Source organism: Plecotus auritus (genome assembly GCF_963455305.1).
Source record: "Plecotus auritus genome assembly, chromosome: 7".
NCBI lineage: Eukaryota > Metazoa > Chordata > Mammalia > Chiroptera > Vespertilionidae > Plecotus > Plecotus auritus.
Window position 1 is genome coordinate 42,393,670 of NC_137774.1, and position 16,604 is coordinate 42,410,273.

Here is a 16,604-nt window from a genome sequence, read left to right on the forward strand (position 1 = left end):
TAAAAAAATGGGCAACGGACCTAAATAGAATCTTTTCAAAAGAAGACAGAAGGAGGGCCAAGAGACTCATGGAAACATGCTCAAAGTCACTAATTATCGAGAGATGCAAATCAAAACAACAATGCGGTACCATCTCACACCTGTCAGAATGGCTATCATCAACAAATCAACAAACGACAAGTGCTGGTGAGGATGTGGAGAAAAAGGAATCCTCGTGCACTGCTGGTGGGAATGCAGACTGGTGCAGCCACTGTGGAAAACAGTATGGAGTTTCCTCAAAAAACTAAAAATGGAACTCCCATTAGACCCAGTAATCCCACGCCTAGGAATATATCCTAAGAAACTAGAAACACCAATCAGAAAGGATATATGCACCCCTATGTTCATAGCAGCACAATTTACAATAGCTAAGATTTGGAAACAGCCTAGGTGCCCGTCAGCAGATGACTGGATCAGAAAACTATGGTACATCTACACAATGGAATACTATGCTGCCATAAAAAAGAAGGAATTCTTACCATTTGCAGCAACCTGGATGGAATTGGAGAGCATTATGCTGAGTGAAATAAGCCAGTCATGAAAGAAAAATACCACATGTTCTCACTCATTTGTGGATAATAAAGAACATTACAAACTGATGAACAAAAAGATAGATACAGAGGCAGTAAAGCATCAAACAGACTGTCAAATTACAGCAGAAAGGTTAGGGAGATGTGGGGGAGATAAGAGATCAACCGAAGGACTTGTATGCATGCATATAAGCATAACCAATGGATACAAAACACTGGGGGGTGAGGGCATGTATGGGAGTGGGGTGGGGGGGGGGCAATGATAAGATATGTACACATATAATACCTTAATAAAAAAAAACAGGGAAAAAATGTAACTTATTAGAAGTATTAGTGAGAGGGGGAGAATTTTGAAAGTTTTACTAACTCAAGAGGATTTAAGTATGTGGCATGCTAGCAGAGCCATTAAAACCAGGATATTTTAAAGAACGTGACACAAAAAAACCCTAAGCCCTCTCTTGGCTCCTCAGGCAGACACAGGATTCAGAGTGGGGTGGGCCATCACCATGACCCCAAGTGGCATACTGATGCTCTAGAAGATCTTTACTTTGCCAAAAAGTCCTCACCAGAGACAACAAAAGTGGATCTTTAGATCATGATTCCATAGGTCTGGGTGGCCCCCTGATACCCTAGTCACAGCAAGCTTCGGGTGAAACTTGACCCCACATACGCTGGAGGTCCAGCAGTTTTCCCAAGATGAACTGGGCTTCAGGAACCCTGCTTCCGCAGGAAGGTTCAGGGGTCCCACCCTTCCTGAGAGCTGCCTCTATCCCTACACTCAACTTCCTGAAGAGTTTCTCAACCCTGGCTCAGCAGAAAGATGCGCGGGGGCCCTGGCAGGGTGTCATGTGAAGAGGCGAGTCCCTCATGCTACATGGGTCTGCATCCAGGGCACCAGACTGTCTGTCCTTGTGCCCCTGGCCTCACTATAGATGGAGACTGTAGATGTGGCCTGTCTGGGTGTTTGGCTCTAAGTCCCTTCTCTGCTCAAAATCATGATGGCCCCTCCCCTCCCCTGACTTCACCCCCATGTGGTTTCTTCTGGGTGATTTCTGTTCCTCTCTGGCTGGGTGAGGCTGTCCTTCCTGGTTGGTGACCTGGGACCAGAAGAGGTCTGGAGAGACGTGGATGGGGCAGCTCTGAGCTCAACCCTGGGCTCTCAAAGCCCACCCTGTGCTTTGCCTCTCCCCCTCCCCCACCTCCTATCAGCATTGCAGCTCAAGGCTTGGTCCAAAGAGTCCAGGTCTCAGGAGACTGAGGACTGAGGAGCACAGAACAGTGAGTGTTCCGAATATCCCATCATCCCATCCCTGCCCCCTTCACACTCCTGCCTGCCCCCAGACCAGACCCAGCAACTCAGTAACTTGATCTCTTCCAGTGTCTCCCAGCCCCCTCTGGACTCCTCCTTCCTATGCCTTTTCCTGCCTCTCTCCTTCACATCCCTTCTCCCAACATCATCTGTTGGCAGATGCCCTGGGGTTTACAAAAGTGGGTTCTGAATGCTGAATAGGAGTTTACCAGGTGACCATAATGACCTAGTGTTGGTTGTTGGGAGCCACCAGGCAGCTGCTTTTACATCGTTTCTTCCTTGTGGAGCATCTAGGGAGGGGAAGCATTGGGATGTGGTAGGGACCAAGGATGACTGCTCTTCTCTGTCTGCCTGATCCCTTCACCACCCACTCTCCCCAGTGAACATTCCAAAGGCCTTCTGAATCCCACTGAGTGCAAGAGACATACTCAGTGCAGCAGAGAAGGATGGTGCAGCAAAGATGGCTGGTGGAGTCGAGCAGCAGCTGGCCTGGATCTTGGAGTTTATGAGCAAGGAGCAGCTGAGGGAGTTCCTGCTGCGGCTGCCTGAAACAGATCTCTGCCAGCACTTTCCTGGGGTGACCCCACCTCAACCAGAGGAGGTGGCTGGCATGAAGGTGGCCTCATGCCTTGTGGCTCAGTACGGGGAGCAGCAGGCCTGGGACCTGGCCCAGCAGACCTGGGAGCAGATGGGCCTGAGCCAGCTGTGTGCCACAGCCTGGAAAGAGTTAGCTATGCAATCAGGTGAGTAGACAAAATTCCCTCTGCCTGCTGTTCATCTCCTTCCCACCCACACCCTGCTGAACCTCCCACCAAACCTGACCCTTGGAACTGCCCTGTCAAAGGGGGGATCCAGACTCAGACTAGACTGAGGCTAAGAGGCTTATAGGGGAAGAATGCCAAGTGCATTCCCAGCAACCCATGGGTCCTCACAGCACCTGGCCAGAGAGACTAGAGGCTGACTCCCAAAAGGCACCAACAGGAGGATGTGGGTTTCACACCCACCTGCCAAGAGGCCACTTGCCTGGTTTGTGCTATAAGCACAGAGGGGAGTTGGGGAGAAACAAGTTCCAGTCCTGGCACAACCACATTGGGCAAGTCGCTTCACTGCTCTCTGCATCCTCTCTCCATCTGTAACATGAGAGGATAGGAGCTTGCCTCCTGGACTGTAGGAGGGTTAAGAGGTAATCCATGTTAGACACCCACCACAGAGTCCACTTCCTAGTAAGTGCTCAGTGAACTGTTCTGTTGCTACTGTTGCTGCCCCTGCAGATGTTATTACTACTGACAGCTGTGGGTGGCAGAGGCTCTCAGCCTCATAAGAGGGGATTTGAGGCACGAAGAGGAGTCATGACATATATGGGGAGGTAGAGGCAGAACCAGGACAGAGATGCAAAGTTCCTGGAGCCCAGATCAGGACACTTGCCCAGCAGTGTCAGGGCACCATTCTCCAGTGAGAGGGTGGGCAGGCTGCAGTGGCTCACTGCTTTCTCCTGACCTCTCCTAGTTAAGACCAGTCTCTTGTTTTCTGGTGCTGTTGACCACAACGGCGAGAACAGCACCAGGTGTTAGACCAGAGGGGTCGGATAGGACCTTGGTTCAGCAACCTTGGTATTAGAGTTCTGACTAGGGAAGAATTCAGAGCCAAGACTCAAACTGAAAGGGGACTTTACTTAGAAAATCACAGAGGTATCAGAAACGAATGGCATACCAAAGGGGTTCAGAAAACAACTTACAGAAGCAAAAGAAGGGCCCTTGGAGCTTGGGAGTGAGGAAGGTAAAGGTAATAATAATGGGGGAGGGGAGGGGAGGAGTGCTGAAAGGCATGGGCATGCTCCCAGGAGGGAGAGTGCACTGGGTCTTCCATCCTAAAAGCGTTTAAGAGTGGAGATCTTAGGGGAGACCCCAGGGGAGGATCTCAATAGAACATTCATCAGCTTTCCAAGTGGGTCCTTTCAGGGTTGTGGTCTCCACTGACTGGTTTGTGCCAGGGCGAAGGGTCAATGCAGATGGTCCTGAGTGGTTTTGCTGCTTTTCTGGGCCTGGAGCTGAAATACAACTGACACCCAGATATTATTTCTAGGGAGGAATGAACAGCAGCCGTTGACTACAACTGACAGTGAGAATAGCACCAGGTGTTAGACCAGTGGGGTCAGACCAGACTTGTCAGAACAGGAAGTCTGAACAACATAGCCAGAGATATGAAAGGTCAGGGAGTCCAAACCCCATGATGAGTGATATGCTAGGGGAAGAAAGATTACCTTGGGGGTGAAGTCCTTGTTTTCCAAGTTTTGCCCATTGCTAGGCCTCCAGAGCTCTTCACCCTGGTGACCTCTGTACCTGGCCTATCATCATTGCTCTGCTCATGTCTGTCTAATTGCCAGCACAGTTCTTCTCCATTGAAGACACCCAGTTTCAATGCCCTGGCTCCTGCCCATCCTGCTAGCAAGCATCAACCCCTAATCCTTCCCACAGCCCAATTGCTCCCATTCCCCTACTCCCCAATTCCACCCAAGCAGAACTCCCCCAGAGGGTTCACCTCCACCAAGCTGCTGAAACTCTTTGATCCTGAGTTCTGGTGCTCCTCCAAGACATAGAGAGAATTTGAAACACTTGCCTGACATATGGACAGAGCTGGGAATGTGAGGCTTGCTGAGCTGTCCTGAGGGCCCCAAGTGGGGCTACAAGGCAGCAAGTGGGTTCCCAGCCAAGTGAGCCTAGAGCTGCATGAGGACCTGGGCCAAGAGAACACCGTAAGAAGGATGGAGGAGCCAGAGTGCAGTGGTGGGGTTAGTAGGCCTAGAAATGATCTTTCAGGAACATTCCAGTGTTGAAGTTACACCCCCTCTGATTGGACAGATGGGTAAACTCAGACCTATGCAGGCCAGGCAGTGAATCTTACCCAACCAGGTGCCATGATAACATGGTCCTTGACCAGGCACAGCTTGGGTCATAATAACTCTGAAGTTCCCTGGGGTCTGGGTGGTCCACAAAGTTCCAAGGAGAACTCTGTTCTCCAGGTGAACCGCAAGAGGAGGGTAGGCCTATTCCTCAGCTCAAGCCAATCCCCTCTCCTGACTTCTCTGATTTCACCCTCCTCATATGGAGTCACCTGGGCTGGAAATCTCAGCTACACCCTTACCTCTTTCTCTTTTCATCCCAGCATCCAAATCCCCACTCACGCAGCACTTGGAAACAGCCAGGGCTAGAACCTACACCCAGTGATCTCTGCCTCCACACTGCTGTTGCTTTGTGAGGACCCCACCCCCAGTTTCCACATCCCCCTTTTCTCTTCCCTTCCTTCTGTGCCACTGTCCCTCCTCCTGCCCCCAGGCTCTGGCAATGATGGTCAGAAGCTCAAGCTCTGTTGTCTGATTAATAGTTGCTAATCCTGCTCTCATTGGTTTCCTTTTACATTGAATTTTTTCCACCCCTTTCCTTTAGCTTATGTGTGTCCTTAAAGTCAATACAAGTCTCTTGTAGGCAGCATGAAGTCAGGTCTTGGGTTTTATTGTTGGTTTCCTTTTATTTTTTATCCATTCAGCCACTCTATGTTTTGTGATTGGAGAATTTAATTCCTTTACACTTAAAGTAATTACTGATACGGAAGGATTTGTCGATTGTTTTTATAGCTTTATGTGCTTCCTTTACTGCTTTCCTCCTCTCTTGGTGTTTTCCTGTGTAATTTGATTATTTTCTTTTCCTTTTCTTTTTTTTCCATTTTAATCCTCACCCAAGGATATGTTTTTATTGATTTTGAGAGAGGGAGTCGCGGGGGAGGGGGGGGAGGAGAGAAACATCTATCTGTTGCTTCCCCTACATACCCAGACAAGGGATCGAACCAGCAACCTTTTGGTGTATGGGAAGACACTCCAACCAACTGAGCCATGTGGCCAGGGCTTGATGGTTTTCTATAGTGGTATGCTTTGATTCCTTTCACTTGATGTTGTGTGTATCTGCTGTAGGTTTTTGCTTTGTGTATACTTATTAGTCAATTTTAAGCTTGTAACAATTTAATTTCAATCACATACAAAAATCTACCCATTTACTCCCCCATATTATTGTTTTTGCTGTCACAATTTACATTTTTTACTTTGTGTATCCATTTCCAGATTATTTTAGCGAGAGTTATTTTTAATACTTTTTTCTTTTTTTCTCTTGGAGTTTCACTTATTAAATTTATGATTTCAATATAATAAAAAATGTTGTGACAGAAAAAGAAACACACACACAAGTAATAAATGTGTTAAACTCCTCCCTTCAGGCACTGAGTATTCAGTAAATGCTCGGTCATTGCTGTACTATCAATGAGTCAGTTTACCTAAGATAAATCATACACAGTTTTGTCATACTACTTTTTATTACAATAGCCAGGAGACTCAGCATGCAGCTTTAGGAGGTGTCAAGACCCCTTCTTCAACTGTAGGAATGTACTATCTCAAGACTGTTGTTTGAAGGATAGAGAAGTAAAAATGTAAAAAAAAAAAAAAATCAATCAACAACAACAAAAAAAATAGAATGCAATTCCTTCATAAACTTTCTATGTCTCTTATTACCAATCACATATTGTTGGTAAATCCTGAAAAACTTCCCTGTAAAAAAAAAATTTATGGGTGTGTGTGTGTGTGTGTGTGTGTGTGTGTGTGTGTGTAAAGGACACCAAAAAGGGCTGCTGGGATCAGGATCCTTCACCTTAGAGTACACCTAGGTCACTTCACCAAGGGCAGCTTCAGTGCCTCCACACTGGGCCCATTGTCTTTACTGGGGGGTGCTTGACAGCATAACAGTTTGAAGAGTGTATGGCTGTTTCTTTCTTTTTTTAATTTTTTAATTTCTTTATTGATTAAGGTATTACATATGTGTCCTTATTCCCCCATTACCCCCCACCCCCCTGTTGTCTGTGTTCATTGATTAGGCTTATATGCATGCATATAAGTCCTTTGGTTGATCTCTCCCCCTTACCCCCACCCTCCCCTGCCTTCCCTGAAGTTTGACGTTCTGATTGATGTTTCTCTGTCTCTGGATCTGTTTTTGTTCATCAGTTTATGTTGTTCATTATATTCCACAAATGAGTGAGATCATGTGGTATTTATCTTTCTCTGCCTGGCTTATTTCACTTAGCATAATGCTCTCCAATTCCATCCATGCTGTTGCAAATGGTAAGAACTCCTTTTTTACCAGAGCATAGTATTCCATTGTGTAGATGTACCACAGTTTTTTAATCCACTCATCTGCTGATGGGCACTTAGGCTGTTTCCGATCGTAGCTATGGTGAATTGTGCTGCTATGAACGTAGGGGTGCATATATCCTTTTTGATTGGTGTTTCTAGTTTCTTGAGATATATTCCTAGAAGTGGGATCACTAGGTCAAATGGGAGTTCCATTTTTAGTTTTTTGAGGAAACTCCATACTGTTTTCCACAGGGGCTGCACCAGCCTGCATTCCCACCAGCAGTGCACAGGGTTCCTTTTTCTCCGCATCCTCACCAGCACTTGTCATTTGTTGATTTGTTGTTGATAGCCATTCTGACAGGTGTGAGATGGTACCGCATTGTTGCTTTGATTTGCATTTCTCTGATGATTAGTGACTTTGAGCAGGTTTTCATATGTCTCTTGGCCTTCCTTCTGTCTTCTTTTGAAAAGTGTCTATTTAGATCAGTTGCCCATTTTTTGATTGGGTTGTTTATCTTCTTTTTGTTAAGTTGTATGAGTTCCCTGCAAATGTTGGAGATTAAACCCTTATCATTGATATCATTGGGAAATACGTTCTCCCATGCAGTGGGCTTTCTTATTGTTTTGTTGATAGTTTCCTTTGCTGTGCAAAAGCTTTTTATTTTGATATAGTCCAATTTGTTTATTTTCTCTTTAGTTTCCATTGCCCTAAGAGCAGTATCAGTGAAGAAATTGCTTCGGCATATGTCAGAGATTTTGCTGCCTGTGGATTCCTCTAGTATTTTTATGGTTTCCCGTCTTATGTTTAAGTCCTGTATCCATTTTGAGTTTATTTTTGTGTATGGTGTAAGTTGGTGGTCTAGTTTCATTTTTTTGCATGTATCTGTCCAATTTTCCCAACACCATTTGTTGAAGAGACTGTCTTGACTCCATCTTATGTTCATGCCTCCTTTGTCAAATATTAATTGGGCATAGTGGTTTGGGTCAATTTCTGGGTTCTCTATTCTATTCCATTGATCTATATGTCTGTTCTTGTGCCAGTACCAGGCAGTTTTGGGAACAGTGGCCTTGTAATACAGCTTGAAATCTGATATTGAGATCCCACCTACTTTGTTCTTCTTTCTCAGGATTGCTGTGGCTATTCGGGGTCTTTTTTTATTCCAGATGAATTTTTGGAGAGTTCTTTCTAGGTCTGTGAAATATGCCGTTGGTATTTTAATGGGGAGTGCATTGAATCTATAGATTGCTTTGGGTAGTATGGACATTTTAATAATGTTGATTCTACCATTCCATGAACATGGTATGTTCTACCATCTGTTTATGTCTTCCTCTATCTCTTTTTTCAGTGTCCTGTAGTTTTCCGCATATAGGTCTTTTACCTCCTTAGTTAAGTTTATTCCTAGGTATCTTAATTTTTTTTGATGCGATAGTAAGTCGGATTGCTTTTTCAGTCTCTGTTTCTGTAAGTTCACTATTGGTGTATAGAAATGCCATAGATTTCTTGGCATTAATTTTGTATCCTGCTACATTGCCGAATTCATTTATTAAGTCTATTAATTTTTTTATGGAGTCTTTCGGGGTTTTTTTTAAGTACAATATAATGTCATCTGCAAATAAGGACAGTTTTACTTTTTTTCCAATTTGGATGCCTTTTATCTCTTCTTCTTGTCTAATTGCAATGGCTAATATTTCCAGTACTATGTCAAACAGGAGTGGTGAGAGTGGGCATTCCTGTCTAATTCCTGTTCTTAGGGGAAATGGTTTTAGTTTTTGCCCATTGAGTATGATGTTAGCTGTGGGTTTTTCATATATGGCTTTTATTATGTTGAGGTATGATCCTTCTATTCCCACCTTGCTGAGAGTTTTTATCAAGAAAGGGTGTTGGATTTTGTCAAATGCTTTTTCTGCATCAATTGATATGACTATGTGATTTTTATCTCTCAATTTGTTTATGTGATGTATCACGTTTATTGATTTTCGGATATTGTACCATCCTTGCATTCCTGGGATAAATCCTAGGTGGTCATGGTGTATGATCTTTCTGATGTAGTGCTGGATCCGATTTGCCAGAATTTTGTTGAGGATTTTGGCATCTATGTTCATGAGGGATATTAGCCTGTAATTCTCTTTCATTGTGTTGTCTTTATCTGGTTTTGGTATTAGGGTGATGCTGGCTTCATAGAAGGAGCTTGGAAGTGTTCCTCCCTCTTGAATTTTTTGGAATAGTCTGAGGAGGATAGATTTTAGTTCTTCTTTGAATGTTTGCTAAAACTCCCCTGTGAAGCCGTCTGACCCTGGGCTTTTGTTTGCTGGAAGCTTTTTGATGACTCCTTCAATTTCTTCCATAGTTATCAGCCTATTGAGATTTTTAGAATCTTCCTGAGTGAGTTTTGGAAGGATGTATTTTTCTAAGAATGTGACCATTTCCTCCAGGTTGTCTAATTTGTTAGAATAGAGTTGTTCATAGTATTTTTTAACAATCCTTTGTATTTTGGTGGGGTCTGTTGTTATTTCCCCTCTTTCATTTCTGATTTTGTTTATTTGGGTCCTCTCTCTTTGCTTCTTGGTGAGCCTACCTAGAGGTTCATCAATCTTCTTTATCCTTTCAAAGAACCAGCTCTTGGTTTTGTTGATCTTTTGTAATGTTTTTTTTGTCTCTATGTCATTCATTTCTGCTCTGATCTTTATTATTTCCTTCCTTCTGCTTACACTAGGCTTTTCTTGTTGCTCTATTTCTAATTCTTTAACTTGTTGAATTAGATGATTTATTACCATTTTTTTTGTTTTGTTTTTTGAGGTAGGCCTGTAGAGGTATAAACTTCCCTCTCAGGACTGCTTTCATTGTGTCCCATAGCATTTGCATTGTTGTGTTTTTATTGTCATTAGTCTCCAGGATGTTTTTAATTTCTTCTTTGATCTCATTGATAATCCAATCATTTTTTAATAGCATGCTATTCAGCTTCCAAGTGTTTGAATTTTTTGGAATGTTTTTATTGTAGTTTATTTCTAATATTATGCCATTGATATTAAATCATTGATATGATTTCAATCTTTTTGAATTTGGGGAGACTTTGCTTGTGATCCAATATGTGGTCTATTTTTGAAAATGTCCCATGTGCACTTGAGAAGAATGTATATTCCGTTGCTTTGGGGTGAAATGCTCTGAAGATGTCAATTAGGTCTAACTGATCTATTGAGTCATTTAGAATTGCTGTTTCTTTGCTGATTTTTTGTCTAGAGGATTTATCCAGTGATGTCAGTGGTGTATTAAAGTCCCCTACTATGATTGTATCGTTGCCCATCTCTCCCTTGATATCTTCCAGGAGTTTTTTATGTATTTGGGTGCTCCTGCATTGGGTGCATATATGTTTATCAGGGTTATATCCTCTTGTTGTATCGATTCCTTTATTATTATGAAGTGGCCTTCCTTATCTCTTCTTATGGCCTTTACTTTGAGGTCTATTTTGTCAGGTATAAGTACTGCTACCCCAGCTTTTTTTTCATTTCCATTTTCCTGAAAGATGTTTTTCCATCCTTTCACTTTCAGTCTGTTTGAGTCCCTTTTTCTGAGGTGGGTCTCTTGTAGACAGCATATATATGGGTCGTGGTTTTTTATCCATTCAGCCACTCAATGTCTTTTGATTGGTGCATTTAGTCTGCTTACATTTAAAGTTATTATTGAAAGGTACTTGTTTGTAGCCATTTTTATTTTTTGTGTCTGTGTTCCTTCTTACCTTTTTATTTCTTCTTTTTACACTAGTTCCTTTAGCATTTCTTGCATTGCTGGTTTAGTAGTGATAAACCCCTTAGCGTTTTTGTTTTTGTTTTTTTGTCTGTGAAGCTCCTTATTTCCCCTTCAATTTTGAATGATAGCCTTGCTGCATAGAGTATTCTTGGATTCAGTCCGTTGGTTTACATCACTTGGTAAATTTCCTTCCATTCTTTTCTGGCCTGATATGTTTCTGTTGAGAAATCATTTGATAATCTAATGGGAGCTCCCTTGTATGTAACTTTCTCTCTCTCTTGCAGCCTTTAAGATTCTCTCTTTGTCCTGAATATTTGCCATCATAATTATGATGTGTCTTGGTGTGGGTCTTTTCGGGTTCATCCTGTTTGGAACTCTCTGTGCTTGTGTGACTTTTTTCTTTGCCACATCAGGTAAGTTTCCTGACATTATTTCTTCAAATAGGTCTTCTAACCCTTGTTCCTCTTCCTATTGTTCTGGCACCCCTATTATTAGTATGTTGCTTCGTTTCATGTTGTCCCATAGCTCCCTTAGGCTCTCCTCCTGTCTTTTAATTTTTTCTCCAGTTGCAATTCAGTTTGGCTGTGTTTTGCTTCCCTGTCTTCTAATTCGCTAATTCGGTCCTCCGCTTCTCCTAGTCTACTGTTGAAACTTTCCATGGTGTTTTTTATTGCAGCTATATCACTCTTCATTTCTTCTTGATTCTTACATAAGTTGTTGATTTTTTCATCCATTTCTTCTTGATTCTTACATAAGGTGTTGATTTTTTCTTCCATCTGGTTTATGAACTCTATGACCCTTATTCTGAATGCTTTTTCTGACATATTGCATGCCTCTGTTTCACTTAGCTGCTTTTCTGGCGATGCCTCCTTTTCTTTCCTTTGGGGGTATCTTTGTCTACCTATTTTTGGTCTCACCGACTGATATAGATGTCGAGCCGTGCAGGGGCTGCTCCTTGGGTGGCAGTGGCTTCTCAGGCTGCGGTTGCTCCTTAGGCAGTCATGGTAGCAGCTGCTTCTCAGTTGGCAGTGACTCCTCTGGTGGGTGCTGTTCACAGCAGTGGTGTCTCCTCTGGCTGGTGGGGGAGGCTGTTCATATAGCTGCTGTTCCTTGGACAGGGGTGGGCTGGTTATGAGGTTACTGTTCCTAGGATGGGGATGGGTTGCTCATGTCCGCTGCTCCTTGGACGAGAGCCAGCTGTTCGCATGGCTGCTATTCTTTAGATGGGGGCTGGCCGCGTGCTGCTGCTGTTCCTCAGATGGGATGGGCTGCTAGTGATGCCGCCGCTCCTTGGACAGGGGCAGGTTGCTTGCAGGACTGCTGCTCCTCATACGGGTGCGGGTTGCTCATGCAGCTGCTTCTCCTCGGATTGGGGGCTGTCTGCTCATTGGGCTGCTGCTCCTCACATGAGAGTGAGCTGCTCATGCTGTTGATGCTCCTCAGACAGGGACGGGCCGCTCATCTGGCTCCTTCTCATTGGACAGGTGCAGGCTGCATGTGGGTGCTGTTCCTCGGACCAGTGCAGACTGCACAGGGCTGCTGCTCCTTGGACGTGGGCGGTCTGCTTATGTGGCTGCTGCTCCTTAGGTGGGGGGATGCTGCTCGTGTGGCTGCTGGTCCTCAGAAGGGGGTGGGCTGCTCACACAGCTGCTGGTCCTCAGATGTGGGCGGGCTTCTCACAGCCTCTGCTCCTCGGATGGGGCAGGCAGATCGTGTGCCTGCTGCTCCTCGGAAGGGGGCGGTCTACTCACACAGCTGCTGCTCCTCGGATGGGGGCGGGCTGCATGCACAGCTGCTGCTCCTTGGAAGGGGGCTGACTGCTCATGCGGCACAGCTGCTGCTCTTCGGACAGGTGCAGGGTGCGGGGGCTCCCGCTCCACAGTCATGGGTGGGCAGCTGCGTCTCCTTCACCAATTCAGGCTGAATTCCACTTGTTTCAGCCGCTCACTCTATTTGCTCCTGAACAAGGCTAAGGACACATCCGTCTATTCCGCTGCCATTTTGTTTCCCCTGTATGGCTGTTTCTAATTGAGAAGAATAAACTGGACAAACTTGCCCTCTTCCACCTTTCATTCTCTAAAACTGACCACAGTAGGGAGGAGTGACCTTGAACCCTGGAATGAGGGCCTGAGATGGCAAAGGGGAGGCAGTTGGAAATAAAGAACCTGGACAGTAACATCAACCAGGCAAAGGAACCCAGTAGGGGAGGAGCTACTGAACAGAACAGGGGCTGCAAGAGAGCAGGTGACCCGCCATGTCTTGGAGCCACCAGCTCAGCACTGGGAAGTAAGTGTGGCACCAAGGCCTGGAGGTGGCAGGGCCCTGAGGAGGACATCATTGAAGCGTTCCAATGAGGTACAGCTTCTCCCCATGCCCGCTAGTGAGGATAGGGCCTTTTTGTAGTGTCCATAATGGGAAACTGCCACTGCCCGATGCAGTAGACATTCTTCACAAGCTGCACCTTGTAATGTTCATTCTTTCCTGATGCTTTGAGAGACACCTGACAAGTCACTGGGCGAGGACTTGCTGTCCCCAGTGACGATGTCGCCCTCCAGCACCTGGCTTGGTGGCGTGTTATTTCCATAGTACCACTCTGTCTGCAAAGCACCCACTGCCCCTACCCTGGGTAGTTGATGTATGGGGCATGCAACGTGGACAGGGCAGGCCCATGGCTGAGCACCACCATGTAGTTGAGGGGACAAGGCCTGCCTGCCCCCAGGCGTTTTTGCATTTCCACCTCTCCTGGTCATTCTCTGGCTTCTCGATTACTTTCACAGTTTCTCCCTTCTCAAACTTGAGCTTCTCAGTGGCCAAGCTGAAAAGGTACACTTTATGGACAACATGCAGGACACAAGGGATGAGCCCTTCAGCAAGCTGAGTAAGCATGGAACTTGGTGGCCAACTTGCCTACCTTCTCAGGACATTGTTGAAGGGGAACAAGTCCAACTGCCCATTGTAGCTGCCACATCACCAGCCATTGCTGCATTTCTCCATGGCAGTGACACATGATCCCTTCACCAGGAACAGTTCACCTAACCTCTCAGTCATGAAGGCAAACTTGACAAATTCCGGGATGTTGAGGTCATAGATATGCTTGGCAACTCCCGACCCCCTTGGCAGGGTACTCAGACTCGTCCCACATGCTGGTCTTCCTCTTGGTATTGCCAAGGCTCAGTGTATTCTTCAAGTTCTTCATGAGGGAGCCCTTCTTCAGGCCATTCTTCCTCTTCATGTAAATGGATGGCACCATGGCCTGTTCTGTTGGCTACTTCCTCACCCACCACCAGGTCTTGGAGTCATTCAGCAGTCACATGTGCTGATTCATTTTTATGTTAATTAAGTTTCTGGTCCTATCAGGCAATTTAGCACCCCTCCCCCAGGCTATAACAGTGACTTCTTCTGTCATCTTTCATGGAGTCCTTCTTGGGGCTCAGTTAGCGGGAATGACTGACAAAACACAACTCCACAAAAGTTGAATTTTTTAACTGATTACACCTCTGAAGTTACAAAGCTGCAAGTGTTCCCCAAATTCTCAAATCCCACTCAAATCTCAGCAGAGAACTGTGATCTGGGAAATCACTTGTAGAAAAGGAGCATATAAACTCTGAACCATTTACACACATGTTCTCATGTGGTCCCTTAAGCTGTTAAAAAGCTAAAAGTTAAAGTCAGATGCCTGATCATCAGCCAATGACCCACTGCATACCCCCAAAGACTTTCCAGGGTCATCATACTGTCCTGCATCAGTGCCTCCATGCCCCCCTTCACCAGCTCCCAGGATTTACTACAGTCTGACAACCCATGGCCACCCCACTCCCACAGCATTAGCCAATACTTTTGACTTTTCATCACTCTACTAGAATTATTTACACACCATCATTACTGTATAACATATTCTGAATTTGACTATATATTTACCCTTACCAGTGAGATATATACTTTCATGTGTTTTCATATGTTACCAATTAACATCCTTTATTTCAGCTTGGAGAACTCCTTTCTGCATTTTTGTGAGTCTGTTCTAGTGGTAATGAACTCCCTCCGCTTTTGTTTATTTAGGAATACCTTTATAGCTCTTTCATTTCTGAACCTTTGCTTATTCTTAGCTGACAGCTGTTTTTTTCCTCAGCACTTTGAATATATCATCTACTCTCTCCTGAATGGTGACGTTTCTGTTGAAATTTGTTTATAGCTTTGTGGGAGTCCCCTTGTCTGAGATCATTCTCTTGCTCCTTTCATATTCTCTTTGTCTTTCATTTTTTACAATTTCATTATAATGTGATAAGTGAATTCCTTTTAAAGTTGAATCTGTACCAGGACCTATGAGTTTCATGTACCTGGATGTACATCTCTTCACATATCTTGAATTATATAGAATTTTCATGTCATTAAATATCATTCTTCTTTGACTTTTTCAACCATTTAAAAATGTAACAACCATTCTTATGTCACAGGTTGTATAACAGGTGGACACTTAGATTTGGCCAGAGTTTGCCAACCCCTGATCAAAAGCATAATACTAAAATGCATCTTGTTAGAAGTATTGGTGGTAAGGGTAGAATTTTGAAAGCTCTACTAAATCAAGAGGATTTAGGTATGTGGCATGCTAGCAGATCCATTAAAACCAGGATATTTTGGAGAACATGGCACCAAAAATGCCTAAGTCCTCTCTTGGTACCCCAGGCAGACATAGGATTCAGAGTGAGATGGGCCATAGCCATGATGCAGAGTGGCCATATTGATGCATTAGAAGATCTTCACTTTGCCAGAAATGTTCTCATGAGAGATAATAAAAGTGGATCTTTAGGTCATGATTCCAGAGGAGGGAGTGAGCCCCTAATACCCCAGTTTCACCAAGCTACAGGTGAAAATTGGCCCCACATACTCTGGAGGTCCAGCAGGTTTTCCAAGATGAACTGGGCTTCAGGACCCCAAGTGGGTCACTTGCATTATCTCAAACATTCATCTACAAAGAGAGGTGAAAGTCACTCAAAATATTCTGAAGGGAAGAAGGGAAATGAATGTAACAGTAATTCGACTTGGAATCTGACAGATATGACCGTGATGTTCCTCCCAGGGGCACAGTTCCTGACATGTGCTCAGGTCCTCACAGTTCACAAACCACTTTCTCCTCTGTCCAGGTAGTTTCCTCAGAAGCAGATCCTGACACTACATTGGAGAGCAGGTGGCTTATTCAGGAACTCGTTCCCTGGAAGCACCATTAGGAGAGAGAAGTGGGAAGGGGAGGGAAGGGAAGGGAAGGGAAGGGAAGGGAAGGGAAGGGAAGGGAAGGGAAGGGAAGGGAAGGGAAGGGAAGGGAAGGGAAGGGAAGGGAAGGGAAGGGAAGGGAAGGGAAGGGAAGGGAAGGGAAGGGAAGGGAAGGGAAGAGAAAGGGGGGAAACCAATGAAACCTGCATTGTGGAGCAACTGAGGTTCAATGAACTAGGGATCTTCAGAAGACAGTGTTATCTTTCCTGGGGGTCAGGGTACTGCCATCTGTCACTGGTTGAGAGCTCCCCCTGGAGCTTTAATTCCCCAGGGCTTCTGGCCTGTCACACCCAGTGCCTGAGAGAGTCCTCAGACAGAAAACCACAGCTGCAAGTAGAAGAATATTTTTGCCATGTGGTTAAATGGGTGGTTGTGGAGGAGGTACTCTCAGGACCAATAGTATCCGCTTCACCATCCATTATATCCTTCACTCGACCATAACTACTTACAATTTATGAATGAAAAAACTGACGCTCAGTGGGGCTAATAGCTCAGGTCATGGAATTAATGAGAACAGGCAGTTGTGTCTGTTTGTTCACTCTT

At 44.8% G+C, this 16,604-nt stretch overlaps 1 protein-coding gene across 1 annotated transcript in view; it reads left to right on the forward strand.

Annotated features, from left to right (window-relative positions):
* Positions 1 to 2,338: 2,338 nt before the first annotated feature.
* NLRP1 (NLR family pyrin domain containing 1) overlaps positions 2,339 to 16,604 on the forward strand; it is a gene marked incomplete at both ends in the record, with an annotated part of 98,962 nt that continues 84,696 nt past the window's right edge. Inside the window, 1 exon segment of the mRNA XM_080677366.1 lies at positions 2,339 to 2,621. Coding sequence (XP_080533492.1) covers positions 2,339 to 2,621 — 283 coding nt within the window.